The 18268-nt window shown below is 50.3% G+C and overlaps 1 protein-coding gene across 1 annotated transcript in view; it reads right to left on the reverse strand.

Moving 5' to 3' along the window:
- Nucleotides 1-903: 903 nt before the first annotated feature.
- The window catches only part of LOC121276856 (SH2 domain-containing adapter protein B-like), a 414259-nt gene continuing 396894 nt past the window's right edge, over nucleotides 904-18268 (reverse strand). The window contains exon 6 of the mRNA XM_041185426.1: nucleotides 904-3335. Coding sequence (XP_041041360.1) covers nucleotides 3152-3335 — 184 coding nt within the window. The 3' untranslated portion in view covers nucleotides 904-3151. The remainder of the gene's footprint in view (nucleotides 3336-18268) is intronic.

The raw sequence follows: 18268 nt of genomic DNA on the forward strand, positions 1-18268 counted from the left end.
TCACTGCTCACAGTGCGCTGTCATTACTGGAGAGCTACTGGTTTCTGATTGGCTGGTAGCTCTCGGGGATGGGCACTTAATTTAGTTGGGCCCCCACCACCAAGGCAACATTAGTTCTCCAACTGGTGGAAGGGTCCCACAACTGGAACACTGAATCCAGCCCAATGTGTGTGATTCCTGTAACTATCCATCTACTTTGACCAATTCATCGCCACAGGTAAAAAATACTTCATTTTTTTCAACCAACACAACCAACCAATGCTTCTGTAACTAAACAAAGGTATAAGAGATAGGTTGCTCACTATGAAACATTATCCAATGAAAAAAATGACCTATAGAAGAATAATAATTTTCCTTGACAAAAACAAAAATACCTGGAAAAACTCAGCAGGTCTGGCAGCATCTGCGGAGAGGAGCACAGTTAATGTTTTGAGTCCGAATGACCCTTCAACAGAATTAAGTAAAAATAGAAGAGATTTTAGCTGGTTTAAGGGGAGGGTGGGACAAGTAGAGCTGGATAGAGAGTCAGTGATAAGTGGAGATAACCAAAAGATGTAATTTTCCTTGGTTACTAGAACAGTGATGAGGTCCAAAGTTAGTGGACACTGGTTTATATTATCCCCCATCATGAAAATGTCATAACTTTTCATAATTGGCAGCTCAGTTCATCATAGCACAATCTGCCCACACATTTCATAAGGTAAAACAAAATCTCCTTTATTATGAACACTTGACATCAGTTACTATTGATGGTCTTAGATGGGAAATTCAACTGAGCATTTTGTAAAAAAAAAAAATCACCAAATAAATTGAGAATTTTCTTGAAATTAAATTGTCTAATTTAGATTCTAGTGAAAATCAGAGATTTCCGAAAGTCTCAAAGCAATTGGGAAACACAAAAAATATTTTCTAACAGTGAAACTTTATTCGTAGGACTTTGCTGTGCACAGATTAGTTGCCGTGTTACCTGCATTAAAACTACTACACTTCAAATGCACTTTGTTGAATGTAAGCATCTCTTTAGCTCATGAAAGGCGTGAAATCAATGCAAATCTTTTTACCTTCCATGCTACAATTACATCTTTCCACCAACAACAAAGCTACAAGACTTGAACCCAACAACATGCCTAATTTAAACTTGCAGTTTCCAATATAAAAGTGATGATAGGAGTTTATAATGGGAAAAGCTGACAAACTGCATTAAGTCATATGATTTTTAATACATTGTACAAGTTTTAAGAGTAACAAGCTTTCATAGAAAACAGAGTCAGATGTCCAAACCATACAAAATGCGATTTTAAATATGCTGAAAGGACTCTTATTAGCCACTATAATATCCCCATCAATGCAATAGAGGGAGACAGCAGGAACAAGCAATTCATGAACAAGCACCATTTTTCTCCCCTAAAAACCTATCTCAATTCCATTGTGGGATGTTCACTTCAGATAATGAGCTTTGGGACTTTAGAACCTGTAGAAATTCTTTACAATATTATAGAGTAAGCAGCTTTTGGTTAAATTAGGACAATGACAAGGATGCATGCATTCAAAGTAATCTAGTTTTGTAGTTCGCATGGAAAATGATAGGAGGTAATTATAAACAAAACTGGAAAAGCAAAGTAGAATGCTTATACAGTGGGTCATATGAATATCAATGCAGTTTCATCTTTATTCTTTTTGTAATAGTACCTTACTGAAAGATTTTGATAGAATGGATACAGAGATAATGTTTCCACTTGTGGCAAACAGCATAACCAGAAGCCATCAATATGAGACAGACACCAAGAAATCCAATTGAAAATTCAGAAGAAACTTCTTTACATAGAGTGTTGAGGTGGTGGAACTCCCTACCACAAGGAGTGATTGAAGCGAATAGCATAGGTGCATTTAAGGAGAAGCTGGACAGCGTATAAGGGAGAAGGGGATAGAGGGTTACTTTGATACACAAGATGTGAGGAGGCGTGAGTGCCAGCATGGACTAGTTGGGCCGAATGGCATGTTTCTGTACTATATATGCTATATACTCCTTTGTAATTATTAGTTTTTCCCTTTGAGACAGCTGAAACATAACAAAACTTCAGGGTTTGCCCTGAACTGCTTGCTGCAAATGGGAAATTTATGAGTTTACTTAAAGCGTACAAGAATCTATTACTTAATTTCTCAACAAGTAGCAAAAGCTAATTAGTATCACTTTCGCCTCTGAGTCAATAGGTATTGAATTCAAGTCCAGTTCCAGCAATCTCAACACACAATCTAGAGATTGACAATTCTGAAAAGATGCTGTGTTGTTAGAGGTGCTGTCATTGAGATGAGACATTGAACTGGTGTCCTGTCATTTAAGGTGATCACACAGCATTATTCAAAGATGCTTTGACCAACATTCTCCTTCAAACATTGTCAACAAACGATCCTATTTACCTCATTTACTGCTTGGTGTGACTCTATTGTGCACAAATTGACTGCTTTGTTTGCTTACAATATTGTTTGCTTACAATATAGGGTGACTGCACTCAAAGGAATTAATTGGAGTGTGAAGCACTTTGGCGTGTCCGGAGGGCATAAGGTGCTAAATAAATGAATGATCCCCCTTCATCATGAGTATATTTTGGGTTTTTTTGTAATCCATAAATATTAATGAAAATACCAATACCTAACATAGTTAAATTTTTTTGTGTGCCTAAAGCTAAAAAGCACGGTGGAGTACTCAAAAGGTATCATTACACTGTACCAAAAGTGATAAAAAATATATTTATATATTAAGCCACAGTATTTACAGATACTCATAAATAATCACCAAGGTGAGAGATCTGACTGTGCAGAATTATATGCACCATATACTGTATCAAATTTTACTAACTTCAGATAAGGAAGAATTTAAATATCTTAGTAGATTTATGAAACGTCAGTAACAATTCTGAATTGCATTAAGTGCTTATTTGAACAAAATAATATTCATGCAACAGTACCACAAGGTAAATGTTATAGTGTCCACACAGGAAACACATAATCTTAGTCTGCAATCATCGGTCTACAAATATAACTGAAATACACAACAGGGTCACTTGGTGATGATCAGCCCAATCCATGCATATTGAAGAAATTGATCAATCTCCCATCCATAGGAAGGAAACTGAACTAGTGGGGGAAAAAATTATAATGTTCTCACTGTTACAGGGTAGAGAAGTGACAAATGTTCTGCTCCTTTAATGGGTAGCCTCCTGGTCGTATAGTGGTGTATGACCTCAGGAATGCTGTCAAATGGAAGGCTGTTCTCTCCCAAGATGTATTTATCTTTGGTTCTAGTCAGTTTCATGTGCATGAAACCTTGGCTGCTCCTGTAAATAAGCAGAATTACACAGAATGACCAACCACAATTCACTGGAGTTCAGTTGTAGGCATAATCCCATTTATTTCCTAAACTCAAATAAGATAAATTCTTGTTTTGAAACAATTGGTCCAAAATGGTTTCTTTGTGTGCAAACAACTCATTTCTTTCCTGATCAAAATCCTTTATCGTTGTTCCAAGAATGTCATTGAGATGCTTTTACGTTCAAACAAAACATTTGAAGAAACTGTATTTCCTCCTGATCCCATTCACTATTTGTCTTTCAAGTGATGTCAACAGCCTCCTCATTCTGGACTTTTCCTTTCTAAAACTAAAGGCAGAATTTTCCATGCTCGCTGACAACAGGCGTGATAGGTAGCATGCGCGGAAAATTTGGCACGATCGGTTTCACGATGGAGGGAAGGTGGAATAGTTTGAACTCAAAAGGTTAGTTTATTTGCACACACTCAAGATGTGGGAGGAGGGTCGCAATGTTGCCTCATTTGCATTCATACAGTAAAACAGGGATAGAGAACAGAAAGATTTGCAGTGCAGAGACCACAGAAAAGAAATATTGTTTCTAGTGGGTTCCAGAGTCCAGAATCAAAGTCTATTGAGATATTTCTGCATGGAGGTCGGTGGGTTGAAAACCGATACTGTATAATTCATTTTTCCAGTGGTGTTGACTTCACATGATGAGATTGGCATGCAATGATGAATCAGTTTTGTAGGCGATAGTACAGAAGTTGCAGCAGAAACAGTGTAGGTGGGGGCAGGTATTCACCAAGGCCAGAGCCCCTTTTCTGTGAAGCTGCTTGTAGGATGGTAAACCGCAGATTGAGTTTACAGTGCCACAAGGCAATATTACTGGTTCCACATCCAAAGGCCTGTGTCACAGGACTCCCACTTCTTCAGACAAAAGGTCCCTCATCTCAGTCCTGAAGATGGTTAAATATCTCAACCATTAAGAATTGAAAGGAAGATGATAAGGCCATTTTGTCTTATCAGACGAGCAGACTTATGTTGGCCAGCCTGGGTTATGAAATGCCTTCATATAGCTCTCCTCGAGTTTCTATGATACTGCCAAGTAGTTCTTTTTGTTCGGGAACACAGACAGACATAGATTCAGCCATTTTAAGAGGCCTTTGAACATTTAAAAATTTTTAGAAATAACCATGAGGCCATCGATATATACTTCATTAAAAATATACAGCGTGAGGTCTTAGTCCTTTCACATAGTGGTTTGTGTTAGGGGCTGAAGAGGGAAGATGGGAGGCTGGACTCGGTGTGGGTGCCTGGTCTATAATGTGGAGTGATGGTGGAGGTGGAAACCACATGCTTCATGTCATTTGATGGCAATGGGATCATCCAAATCCCATGTGTGTGTTTACTGGATAATTTATTTCTCTGATAGAAGTTGAGTTTTGTGGTTATTTGCCAGAGGCTTGGGAGCCGGTCAGTTGAAACATTAAATTCAACAATGTAATCCTTGTGGCCATGCCAGCCTGCCAATGGCCATGAAGGCTCGGACTGTGTCACAGTTTCCCTTCAATGTTTGGGCGCTGGGGTAGGAGTGGAACCAGGCAGGGTAGGACCTAACTGAATGATGGAGGAAAGGTGTTGAAGGAAGATGGTGTGATCAATGCGCCAAAGCCACAGACATCTCACTGCTCCTGTAGGCTTTCTCCTCCTGCATTTCCTTTAAATTTGTGTTGCTTCACTTATATTGCCTCACCTCATTCTTCCTATTAAAATACATCCATTGACATTTCTTTGTCATCTGTCTGTTATGATCCTCACTGTTTCACTACATTGCCGAGCATCATGTCATCTCAAACATTGGAATTATGCACTGTGTGCCCAAGTCCAGGTAACGAATATGTAAAGCAGGCTTATCCAACCACAGCCCGCTGGCCAGATATGGCCCGTCATGCCTCTCTATCCTGAAATTTGGAGCCACTGTTCAACAATGTTGAGAAAATGGTTAAGTAGAGTGGAAGATTCTGCGAGGAGCTGATCCTCCAATCACAGGCCATTCCTCTCCCATGTTTGGGAGAGGACACCAGCGGTGGTGAGTGTGCTGAGAAGAAAGCAAGGTTTTCAGAGAGGAGGGGGGGAGACAGAGATAGAGAGACTGACTTCTTGTCTGTTGGAAAGAGACACTGCTGGGTGGGGGGGTGAAGGGAGATTGATAAGGACAAGGTCAAGGGGGTTTTTCCCGCTTCTTGTTCCCTGATACAGCTATCATGAAAGGGCTGAGCAATTGCAGAAGTTGATGAGGAGGCCACCCCTCAGGGGCACTGGTGACATCTCTCATCTTCTCCAACTCAGGAACCATCCAAGTGAATATGCCTGGTGACAGAAGCCGTCCTGCTCAGATGCAGACGCAGCAGCCTATAGAGGAGCCCCGATGGGCATCTCCCAGTGCAGGACAGAAGACATGATTGGATCAGGAGGACAGGGAATAGAGACCACCAGGCTGCGGTGGTGGGGAGGAAGAAACGCCGCTAGGGCGGTGGGGGCGCTGAAGAGAGACTGCTCTGCTGGGGTGGAAGAGATGCTGCCACTGGTGTGTGAAACAAAAAGAGAGTGAAAGGGAGAGTGAGAGGGAGCACGAGGGGGAGGGGGAGCGCGAGGGGGAGGGGGAGAGGGAGCGCGAGGGGGAGGGGGAGAGGGAGCGCGAGGGGGAGGGGGAGAGGGAGCGCGAGGGGGAGGGGGAGAGGGAGCGCGAGACGGAGCGCGCGCGAGACGGAGCGCGCGCGAGACGGAGCGCGCGCGAGACGGAGCGCGCGCGAGACGGAGCGCGCGCGAGACGGAGCGCGCGCGAGACGGAGCGCGCGCGAGACGGAGCGCGCGCGAGACGGAGCGCGCGCGAGACGGAGCGCGCGCAAGAGAGAGAGGGAGAGGGAGAGGGAGAGGGAGAGGGAGAGGGAGAGGAAGAGTGAAAGGGAGAGTGAAAGGGAGAGTGAAAGGGAGAGTGAAAGGGAGAGTGAAAGGGAGAGTGAAAGGGAGAGTGAAAGGGAGAGTGAAAGGGAGAGTGAAAGGGAGAGTCAGAGTGAGAGTGAGAGAGTGTGTGAGAGAGTGAGAGTGAGAGAGTGAGAGAGTGTGTGAGAGAGTGAGAGTGAGAGAGTGAGAGAGTGAGAGAGTGAGAGAGTGAGAGAGTGAGAGAGAGTGTGAGTGTGAGTGAGTGAGTGAGAGTGTGAGAGAGAGTGAGAGAGAGTGAGAGAGAGAGAGTGAGTGAGCGAAAGAATCAGTGAGTGAGAGTGACAGTGAGAGAGAGCAAGATAGTGAGTGAGTCAGTGAGTAAAAGAGTGAATGAGTGAGAGTGAGTGAGAGAAAGAGTGAGAGTGAGTGAGTGAAAGTGAATGAGTGAGTGAGTGAGTGAAAGAGTGAGAGTGAAAGAGTGAAAGAGTGAAAGAGTGAAAGAGTGAAAGAGTGAAAGAGTGAAAGAGTGAAAGAGTGAAAGAGTGAGTGAAAGAGTGAGTGAGTGAAAGAGTGAGTGAGTGAAAGAGTGAGTGAGTGAAAGAGTGAGTGAGTGAAAGAGTGAGTGAGTGAAAGAGTGAGAGTGAGTGAGTGAAAGAGTGAAAGAGTGAAAGAGTGAGTGAAAGAGTGAAAGAGTGAGAGTGAAAGAGTGAAAGAGTGAGTGAGTGAATGAGAGTGAGTGAGTGAAAGTGACAGTGAGTGAGAGAGTGAGAGAAAGATAGTGAGTGAGTGAGTAAAAGAGTGAATGAGTGAGAGTGAGTGAGTGAATGAGTGACAGTGAGTGAGTGAAAGTGAGTGAGTGAAAGTGAGTGAGTGAGTGAAAGTGAATGAGTGAGTGAAAGAGTGAAAGAGTGAAAGAGAGAGTGAGTGAAAGAGAGAGTGAGTGAAAGAGAGAGTGAGTGAAAGAGAGAGTGAGTGAAAGAGAGAGTGAGTGAAAGAGAGAGAGTGAAAGAGAGAGAGTGAAAGAGAGAGAGTGAAAGAGAGAGAGTGAAAGAGAGAGTGAGTGAAAGAGAGAGTGAGTGAAAGAGAGAGTGAGTGAAAGAGAGAGTGAGTGAAAGAGAGAGTGAGTGAAAGAGAGAGTGAGTGAAAGAGAGAGTGAGTGAAAGAGAGAGTGAGTGAAAGAGAGAGTGAGTGAAAGAGAGAGTGAGTGAAAGAGAGAGTGAGTGAGTGAAAGAGTGAAAGAGTGAGTGAGTGAAAGAGTGAGAGTGAGTGAAAGAGTGAAAGAGTGAGTGAGTGAGTGAAAGAGCGAAAGAGTGAAAGAGTGAAAGAGTGAGTGAGTGAGTGAGTGAAAGAGTGAAAGAGTGAAAGAGTGAAAGAGTGAAAGAGTGAAAGAGTGAAAGAGTGGAAGAGTGAAAGAGTGAGTGAGTGAAAGAGTGAGTGAAAGAGTGAGTGAAAGAGTGAGTGAAAGAGTGAGTGAAAGAGTGAGTGAAAGAGTGAGTGAAAGAGTGAGTGAAAGAGTGAGTGAGTGAATGAGTGAATGAGTGAATGAGTGAATGAAAGAGTGAAAGAGTGAAAGAGTGAAAGAGTGAAAGAGTGAAAGAGTGAAAGAGTGAATGAGTGAATGAGTGAATGAGTGAATGAGTGAATGAGTGAATGAGAGTGAGTGAAAGTGACAGTGAGTGAGAGAGTGAGAGAAAGATAGTGAGTGAGTAAGTGAAAGAGAGAGTGAGTGAAAGAGAGAGTGAGTGAAAGAGAGAGTGAGTGAAAGAGAGAGTGAGTGAAAGAGAGAGTGAGTGAAAGAGAGAGTGAGTGAAAGAGAGAGTGAGTGAAAGAGAGAGTGAGTGAGTGAAAGAGTGAAAGAGTGAAAGAGTGAGTGAGTGAAAGAGTGAAAGAGTGAGTGAGTGAAAGAGTGAGTGAGTGAAAGAGTGAAAGAGTGAAAGAGTGAAAGAGTGAGTGAGAGAAAGAGTGAGTGAGAGAAAGAGTGAGTGAGTGAAAGAGTGAGTGAGTGAAAGAGTGAGTGAGTGAAAGAGTGAGTGAAAGAGTGAGTGAAAGAGTGAGTGAAAGAGTGAGTGAAAGAGTGAAAGAGTGAATGAGTGAATGAGTGAATGAGTGAATGAGTGAAAGAGTGAAAGAGTGAAAGAGTGAATGAGTGAATGAGTGAATGAGTGAATGAGTGAATGAGTGAATGAGAGTGAGTGAGTGAAAGTGACAGTGAGTGAGAGAGTGAGAGAAAGATAGTGAGTGAGTGAGTAAAAGAGTAAATGAGTGAGTGAGTGAGTGAATGAGTGAGAGTGAGTGAGTGAAAGTGAATGAGTGAGTGAGTGAAAGAGTGAGTGAGTGAAAGAGTGAAAGAGTGAAAGAGTGAAAGAGTGAGTGAAAGAGTGAGTGAGTGAGTGAAAGAGAGAGTGAGTGAAAGAGAGAGTGAGTGAAAGAGAGAGTGAGTGAAAGAGAGAGTGAGTGAAAGAGAGAGTGAGTGAAAGAGAGAGTGAGTGAGTGAAAGAGTGAATGAGAGTGATTGAGTGAATGAGAGTGATTGAGTGAATGAGAGTGATTGAGTGAATGAGAGTGATTGAGTGAATGAGAGTGATTGAGTGAATGAGAGTGATTGAGTGAATGAGAGTGATTGAGTGAAAGTGTCAGTGAGTGAGAGAGGGAGCGCGCGAGAGGGAGCGCGCGAGAGGGAGCGCGCGAGAGGGAGCGCGCGAGAGGGAGCGCGCGAGAGGGAGCGCGCGAGAGGGAGCGCGCGAGAGGGAGCGCGCGAGAGGGAGCGCGCGAGAGGGAGCGCGCGAGAGGGAGCGCGCGAGAGGGAGCGCGCGAGAGGGAGCGCGCGAGAGGGAGCGCGCGAGAGGGAGCGCGCGAGAGGGAGCGCGCGAGAGGGAGCGCGCGAGAGGGAGCGCGCGAGAGGGAGCGCGCGAGAGGGAGCGCGCGAGAGGGAGCGCGCGAGAGGGAGCGCGCGAGAGGGAGCGCGCGAGAGGGAGCGCGCGAGAGGGAGCGCGCGAGAGGGAGCGCGCGAGAGGGAGCGCGCGAGAGGGAGCGCGCGAGAGGGAGCGCGCGAGAGGGAGCGCGCGAGAGGGAGCGCGCGAGAGGGAGCGCGCGAGAGGGAGCGCGCGAGAGGGAGCGGGCGAGAGGGAGCGGGCGAGAGGGAGCGGGCGAGAGGGCGCGGGCGAGAGGGCGCGGGCGAGAGGGCGCGGGCGAGAGGGCGCGGGCGAGAGGGAGCGGGCGAGAGGGAGCGGGCGAGAGGGAGCGCGCGAGAGGGAGCGCGCGAGAGGGAGCGCGCGAGAGGGAGCGCGCGAGAGGGAGCGCGAGAGAGGGAGCGCGAGAGAGGGAGCGCGAGAGAGGGAGCGCGAGAGAGGGAGCGCGAGAGAGGGAGCGCGAGAGAGGGAGCGCGAGAGAGGGAGCGCGAGAGAGGGAGCGCGCGAGAGGGAGCGCGCGAGAGGGAGCGCGCGAGAGGGAGCGCGCGAGAGGGAGCGCGCGAGAGGGAGCGCGCGAGAGGGAGCGCGCGAGAGGGAGCGCGCGAGAGGGAGCGCGCGAGAGGGAGCGCGCGAGAGGGAGCGCGCGAGAGGGAGCGCGAGAGAGGGAGCGCGCGAGAGGGAGCGCGAGAGAGGGAGCGCGAGAGAGACAGCGCGAGAGAGACAGCGCGAGAGAGACAGCGCGAGAGAGACAGCGCGAGAGAGACAGCGCGAGAGAGACAGCGCGAGAGAGACAGCGCGAGAGAGACAGCGCGAGAGAGACAGCGCGAGAGAGACAGCGCGAGAGAGACAGCGCGAGAGAGACAGCGCGAGAGAGACAGCGCGAGAGAGACAGCGCGAGAGAGACAGCGCGAGAGAGACAGCGCGAGAGAGACAGCGCGAGAGACAGCGCGAGAGACAGCGCGAGAGACAGCGCGAGAGACAGCGCGAGAGACAGCGCGAGAGACAGCGCGAGAGACAGCGCGAGAGACAGCGCGAGAGACAGCGCGAGAGACAGCGCGAGAGACAGCGCGAGAGACAGCGCGAGAGACAGCGCGAGAGACAGCGCGAGAGACAGCGCGAGAGACAGCGCGAGAGACAGCGCGAGAGACAGCGCGAGAGACAGCGCGAGAGACAGCGCGAGAGACAGCGCGAGAGACAGCGCGAGAGACAGCGAGACAGCGAGAGAGAGCGAGAGAGAGTGAGAGCAATAGTGAGAGAGCGAGAGAGTGAGTCAGTGAGTGAGTGACAGTGAGTGAGAGAGAGAGAGTGACAGTGTGTGAGAGAGAGAGAGAAAGTGAGAGAGTGACAGTGAGTGAGAGAGTGACAGTGAGTGAGAGAGAAAGTGACAGTGAGTGAGACAGAGAGTCACTGAGTGAGACAGAGAGTGACAGTGAGTGAGACAGAGAGTGACAGTGAGTGAGACAGAGAGTGACAGTGAGTGAGACAGAGAGCGACAGTGAGTGAAAGAAAGTGACAGTGAGTGAGAGAAAGTAACAGTGAGTGAGAGAAAGTAACAGTGAGTGAGAGAGTGACAGTGAGTGAGAGAGTGACAGTGAGTGAGAGAGACAGTGAGTGAGAGCGACAGTGAGTGAGAGAGCGACAGTGAGTGAGAGAGCGACAGTGAGTGAGTGAGTGACAGTGAGCGAGAGAGTGACAGTGAGCGAGAGAGTGACAGTGAGCGAGAGAGTGACAGTGAGCGAGAGAGTGACAGTGAGCGAGAGAGTGACAGTGAGCGAGAGAGTGACAGTGAGCGAGAGAGTGACAGTGAGCGAGAGAGTGACAGTGAGCGAGAGAGTGACAGTGAGCGAGAGAGTGACAGTGAGCGAGAGAGTGACAGTGAGCGAGAGAGAGAGACTGACAGTGAGTGAGAGAGAGTGACAGTGAGTGAGAGAGAGTGACAGTGAGTGAGAGAGAGTGACAGTGAGTGAGAGAGAGAGAGGTTGACAGTGAGTGAGAGTGACAGTGAGTGAGAGAGAGGTTGACAGTGAGTGAGAGAGAGAGAGAGTGACAGTGAGTGAGAGAGTGACAGTGAGAGAGAGACAGTAAGTGAGAGAGAGTGACAGTGAGTGAGAGAGAGTGACAGTGAGTGAGAGAGTGAGAGAGAGAGTGAGAGAGTGAGAGAGTGAGAGAGCGAGAGAGCGAGAGAGCGAGAGAGCGAGAGAGCGAGAGAGCGAGAGAGCGAGAGAGCGAGAGTGAGCGAGAGTGAGCGAGAGAGCGAGAGTGAGCGAGAGTGAGCGAGCGAGCGAGTGACAGCGAGCGAGAGAGCGAGTGACAGCGAGCGAGAGAGCGAGTGACAGCGAGCGAGAGAGCGAGTGACAGCGAGCGAGAGAGCGAGTGACAGCGAGCGAGAGAGCGAGTGACAGCCAGCGAGAGAGCGAGTGACAGCCAGCGAGAGAGCGAGTGACAGCCAGCGAGAGAGCGAGTGACAGCCAGCGAGAGAGCGAGTGACAGCCAGCGAGAGAGCGAGTGACAGCCAGCGAGAGAGCGAGTGACAGCCAGCGAGAGAGCGAGTGACAGCCAGCGAGAGAGCGAGTGACAGCCAGCGAGAGAGCGAGTGACAGCCAGCGAGAGAGCGAGTGACAGCCAGCGAGAGAGCGAGTGACAGCCAGCGAGAGAGCGAGTGACAGCCAGCGAGAGAGCGAGTGACAGCCAGCGAGAGAGCGAGTGACAGCCAGCGAGAGAGCGAGTGACAGCCAGCGAGAGAGCGAGTGACAGCCAGCGAGAGAGCGAGTGACAGCCAGCGAGAGAGCGAGTGACAGCCAGCGAGAGAGCGAGTGACAGCCAGCGAGAGAGCGAGTGACAGCGAGAGAGCGAGTGACAGCGAGAGAGCGAGTGACAGCGAGCGAGCGACAGCGAGCGAGCGAGTGACAGCGAGCGAGAGAGTGAGTGACAGCGAGCGAGAGAGTGAGTGACAGCGAGCGAGAGAGTGACAGCGAGCGAGAGAGCGAGAGACAGCGAGCGAGAGAGCGAGAGACAGCGAGCGAGAGAGCGAGTGACAGCGAGCGAGAGAGCGAGTGACAGCGAGCGAGAGAGCGAGTGACAGCGAGCGAGAGAGCGAGTGACAGCGAGCGAGAGAGCGAGTGACAGCGAGCGAGCGACAGCGAACGAGCGACAGCGAGCGAGAGACCGAGCGAGAGACCGAGCGAGAGACCGAGCGAGAGACCGAGCGAGAGACCGCGCGAGAGACCGCGCGAGAGACCGCGCGAGAGACCGCGCGAGAGACCGCGCGAGAGACCGCGCGAGAGACAGCGCGAGAGACCGCGCGAGAGACAGCGCGAGAGACAGCGCGAGAGACAGCGCGAGAGACAGCGCGCGAGACAGCGCGCGAGACAGCGCGCGAGACAGCGCGCGAGACAGCGAGCGAGACAGCGAGCGAGACAGCGAGAGAGACAGCGAGAGAGACAGCGAGAGAGACAGCGAGAGAGACAGCGAGAGAGACAGCGAGAGAGACAGCGAGAGAGAGAGAGAGTGAGTCAGTGAGTGAGAGACAGTGAGTGAGAGAGAGAGTGACAGTGAGTGAGAGAGAGAGTGACAGTGAGTGAGAGAGAGAGTGACAGTGAGTGAGAGAGAGAGAGTGAGAGTGAGTGAGAGAGAGAGAGTGTCAGTGAGTGAGAGAGAGAGAGTGACAGTGTGTGTGAGAGAGAGACAGTGTGTGAGAGAGAGAGTGAGAGTGAGAGAGAGAGTGACAGTGAGTGAGAGAGTGACAGTGAGTGAGAGAGTGACAGTGAGTGAGAGAGTGACAGTGAGTGAGAGAGAAAGTGACAGTGAGTGAGAGAGAAAGTGAGTGAGAGAGAAAGTGAGTGAGAGAGAGAGAGTGAGTGAGACAGAGAGAGTGAGACAGAGAGTGACAGTGAGTGAGACAGAGTGACAGTGAGTGAGACAGAGTGACAGTGAGTGAGAGAGTGACAGTGAGTGAGAGAGTGACAGTGAGTGAGAGAGTGACAGTGAGTGAGAGAGTGACAGTGAGAGAGAGAGTGACAGTGAGAGAGTGACAGTGAGAGAGTGACAGTGAGTGAGAGAGAGTGACAGTGAGTGAGAGAGAGTGACAGTGAGTGAGAGAGAGTGACAGTGAGTGAGAGAAAGTGAGTGAGAGAGTGACAGAGAGTGAGAGAGTGACAGTGAGTGAGAGAGTGACAGTGAATGAGAGAGTGACAGTGAATGAGAGAGTGACAGTGAATGAGAGAGTGACAGTGAGTGAGAGAGTGACAGTGAGTGAGAGAGTGCCAGTGAGTGAGAGAGTGCCAGTGAGTGAGAGAGTGACAGTGAGTGAGAGTGACAGTGAGTGAGAGAGAGAGAGAGTGACAGTGAGTGAGTGAGTGAGTGAGAGAGAGTGACAGTGAGTGAGAGAGTGACAGTGAGTGAGAGAGAGAGTGACAGTGAGTGAGAGAGAGAGTGACAATGAGTGAGAGAGAGAGAGAGAGTGACAGTGAGTGGAGTGACAGTGAGTGAGAGAGAGAGAGAGTGAGTGAGAGAGTGACAGTGAGTGAGAGAGTGACAGTGAGTGAGAGAGAAAGTGACGGTGAGTGAGACAGAGAGTGACGGTGAGTGAGACAGAGAGTGACGGTGAGTGAGACAGAGAGTGACGGTGAGTGAGACAGAGAGTGACGGTGAGTGAGACAGAGAGTGACGGTGAGTGAGAGAAAGTGGCAGTGAGTGAGAGAGTGGCAGTGAGTGAGAGAGTGGCAGTGAGTGAGAGAGTGACAGTGAGTGAGAGAGTGACAGTGAGTGAGAGAGTGACAGTGAGTGAGTGAGTGACAGTGAGTGAGAGGGTGACAGTGAGGGTGGGAGACAGAGAGTGAATGAGAGAGTGACAGTGAGTGAGAGAGTGACAGTGAGTGAGAGAGTGACAGTGAGCGAGTGACAGTGAGTGAGAGAGTGACAGTGAGTGAGAGAGTGACAGTGAGCGAGAGAGTGACAGTGAGTGAGAGAGAGTGACAGTGAGTGAGAGAGAGTGACAGTGAGTGAGAGTGAGAGAGAGTGACAGTGAGTGAGAGAGAGAGAGAGTGACAGTGAGTGAGAGAGAGAGAGTGAGTGAGAGAGAGAGTGACAGTGAGTGAGAGTGACAGGGAGTGACAGTGAGTGAGAGAGAGTGACAGTGAGTGAGAGAGAGTGACAGTGAGTGAGAGAGAGTGACAGTGAGTATGAGAGTGAGTGACAGTGAGTGAGAGAGTGAGTGACAGCGAGCGAGCGACAGCGAGCGAGCGACAGCGAGCGAGAGACAGCGAGCGAGAGACCGAGCGAGAGACCGAGCGAGAGACCGAGCGAGAGACCGAGCGAGAGACCGAGCGAGAGACCGAGCGAGAGACCGAGCGAGAGACCGAGCGAGAGACCGAGCGAGAGACCGAGCGAGAGACCGAGCGAGAGACAGCGCGAGAGACAGCGCGAGAGACAGCGCGAGAGACAGCGCGAGAGACAGCGCGAGAGACAGCGCGCGAGACAGCGCGCGAGACAGCGCGCGAGACAGCGCGCGAGACAGCGCGCGAGACAGCGCGCGAGACAGCGCGCGAGACAGCGCGCGAGACAGCGCGCGAGACAGCGCGCGAGACAGCGCGCGAGACAGCGCGCGAGACAGCGAGCGAGACAGCGAGAGAGACAGCGAGAGAGACAGCGAGAGAGACAGCGAGAGAGACAGCGAGAGAGACAGCGAGAGAGACAGCGAGAGAGAGAGAGTGAGAGAGAGTGAGTCAGTGAGTGAGAGACAGTGAGTGAGAGAGAGAGTGACAGTGAGTGAGAGAGAGAGTGACAGTGAGTGAGAGAGAGAGTGACAGTGAGTGAGAGAGTGAGAGTGAGTGAGAGAGAGAGAGTGAGAGTGAGTGAGAGAGAGAGAGTGACAGTGAGTGAGAGAGAGAGAGAGTGACAGTGTGTGTGAGAGAGAGACAGTGTGTGAGAGAGTGAGAGAGTGAGAGAGAGAGTGACAGTGAGTGAGAGAGTGACAGTGAGTGAGAGAGTGACAGTGAGTGAGAGAGAAAGTGACAGTGAGTGAGAGAGAAAGTGAATGAGTGAGAGAGAAAGTGAGTGAGAGAGAGAGAGTGAGTGAGACAGAGAGAGTGAGACAGAGAGTGACAGTGAGTGAGACAGAGTGACAGTGAGTGAGACAGAGTGACAGTGAGTGAGAGAGTGACAGTGAGTGAGAGAGTGACAGTGAGTGAGAGAGTGACAGTGAGTGAGAGAGTGACAGTGAGAGAGTGACAGTGAGAGAGTGACAGTGAGAGAGTGACAGTGAGAGAGTGACAGTGAGAGAGTGACAGTGAGAGAGTGACAGTGAGAGAGTGACAGTGAGTGAGAGAGTGACAGTGAGTGAGAGAGAGTGACAGTGAGTGAGAGAAAGTGAGTGAGAGAGTGACAGAGAGTGAGAGAGTGACAGTGAGTGAGAGAGTGACAGTGAGTGAGAGAGTGACAGTGAATGAGAGAGTGACAGTGAGTGAGAGAGTGACAGTGAGTGAGAGAGTGCCAGTGAGTGAGAGAGTGCCAGTGAGTGAGAGAGTGCCAGTGAGTGAGAGAGTGCCAGTGAGTGAGAGTGACAGTGAGTGAGAGAGAGAGAGAGAGAGTGACAGTGAGTGAGTGAGTGAGAGAGAGTGACAGTGAGTGAGAGAGTGACAGTGAGTGAGAGAGAGAGTGACAGTGAGTGAGAGAGAGAGTGACAATGAGTGAGAGAGAGAGAGAGTGAGTGAGAGAGTGACAGTGAGTGAGAGAGTGACAGTGAGTGAGAGAGAAAGTGACGGTGAGTGAGACAGAGAGTGACGGTGAGTGAGACAGAGAGTGACGGTGAGTGAGACAGAAAGTGACGGTGAGTGAGACAGAGAGTGACGGTGAGTGAGACAGAGAGTGACGGTGAGTGAGACAGAGAGTGACGGTGAGTGAGACAGAGAGTGACGGTGAGTGAGAGAAAGTGGCAGTGAGTGAGAGAGTGGCAGTGAGTGAGAGAGTGGCAGTGAGTGAGAGAGTGGCAGTGAGTGAGAGAGTGACAGTGAGTGAGAGAGTGACACTGAGTGAGAGAGTGACAGTGAGTGAGTGAGTGACAGTGAGTGAGAGGGTGACAGTGAGGGTGGGAGAGAGAGAGTGAGTGAGAGAGTGACAGTGAGTGAGAGAGTGACAGTGAGTGAGAGAGTGACAGTGAGCGAGTGACAGTGAGTGAGAGAGTGACAGTGAGCGAGAGAGTGACAGTGAGTGAGAGAGAGTGACAGTGAGTGAGAGAGAGAGAGAGAGTGACAGTGAGTGAGAGAGAGAGAGTGACAGTGGGTGAGAGAGAGAGAGTGACAGTGGGTGAGAGAGTGACAGTGAGTGAGAGAGAGAGTGACAGTGAGTGAGAGAGAGAGTGACAGTGAGTGAGAGAGAGAGTGACAGTGAGTGAGAGAGAGTGACAGTGAGTGAGAGAGAGTGACAGTGAGTGAGAGAGAGTGACAGTGAGTGAGAGAGTGAGTGACAGTGAGTGAGAGAGTGAGTGACAGTGAGTGAGAGAGTGAGTGACAGCGAGCGAGCGACAACGAGCGAGCGACAACGAGCGAGCGACAGCGACCGAGAGACCGAGCGAGAGACCGAGCGAGAGACCGAGCGAGAGACCGAGCGAGAGACCGAGCGAGAGACCGAGCGAGAGACCGAGCGAGAGACCGAGCGAGAGACCGAGCGAGAGACAGCGCGAGAGACAGCGCGAGAGACAGCGCGAGAGACAGCGCGAGAGACAGCGCGAGAGACAGCGCGAGAGACAGCGCGAGAGACAGCGCGAGAGACAGCGCGAGAGACAGCGCGAGAGACAGCGCGAGAGACAGCGCGAGAGACAGCGCGAGAGACAGCGCGAGAGACAGCGCGAGAGACAGCGCGAGAGACAGCGAGCGAGACAGCGAGCGAGACAGCGAGCGAGACAGCGAGCGAGACAGCGAGCGAGACAGCGAGAGAGACAGCGAGAGAGACAGCGAGAGAGACAGCGAGAGAGACAGCGAGAGAGACAGCGAGAGAGACAGCGAGAGAGACAGCGAGAGAGAGTGAGTCAGTGAGTGAGAGACAGTGAGTGAGAGAGAGAGTGACAGTGAGTGAGAGAGAGAGTGACAGTGAGTGAGAGAGAGAGTGACAGTGAGTGAGAGAGAGTGACAGTGAGTGAGAGAGTGACAGTGAGTGAGAGAGAGAGAGTGACAGTGAGTGAGAGAGTGACAGTGTGTGTGAGAGAGAGACAGTGTGTGAGAGAGTGAGAGAGTGAGAAAGAGAGTGACAGTGAGTGAGAGAGTGACAGTGAGTGAGAGTGACAGTGAGTGAGAGAGAAAGTGACAGTGAGTGAGAGAGAAAGTGAGTGAGTGAGAGAGAAAGTGACAGTGAGTGAGAGAGAAAGTGACAGTGAGTGAGAGAGAAAGTGACAGTGAGTGAGAGAGAGAGAGTGAGTGAGACAGAGAGAGTGAGACAGAGAGTGACAGTGAGTGAGACAGAGTGACAGTGAGTGAGACAGAGTGACAGTGAGTGAGAGAGTGACAGTGAGTGAGAGAGTGACAGTGAGTGAGAGAGTGACAGTGAGTGAGAGAGAGTGACAGTGAGTGAGAGAGTGACAGTGAGTGAGAGAGTGACAGTGAGTGAGAGAGAGTGACAGTGAGTGAGAGAGAGTGACAGTGAGTGAGAGAGAGTGACAGTGAGTGAGAGAAAGTGAGTGAGAGTGACAGAGAGTGAGAGAGTGACAGTGAGTGAGAGAGTGACAGTGAGTGAGAGAGTGACAGTGAGTGAGAGAGTGACAGTGAGTGAGAGAGTGCCAGTGAGTGAGAGAGTGCCAGTGAGTGAGTGAGTGCCAGTGAGTGAGAGAGTGCCAGTGAGTGAGAGAGTGACAGTGAGTGAGAGAGTGACAGTGAGTGAGAGAGAGAGAGAGAGAGAGTGACAGTGAGTGAGTGAGTGAGAGAGAGTGACAGTGAGTGAGAGAGTGACAGTGAGTGAGAGAGAGAGTGACAGTGAGTGAGAGAGAGAGTGACAATGAGTGAGAGAGAGAGAGAGAGAGTGACAGTGAGTGGAGTGACAGTGAGTGAGAGAGAGAGAGAGTGAGTGAGAGAGTGACAGTGAGTGAGAGAGTGACAGTGAGTGAGAGAGAAAGTGACAGTGA

This window comes from Carcharodon carcharias, chromosome 4 (assembly GCF_017639515.1).
Source record: "Carcharodon carcharias isolate sCarCar2 chromosome 4, sCarCar2.pri, whole genome shotgun sequence".
In the NCBI taxonomy this organism is placed as follows: Eukaryota; Metazoa; Chordata; class Chondrichthyes; order Lamniformes; family Lamnidae; genus Carcharodon; species Carcharodon carcharias.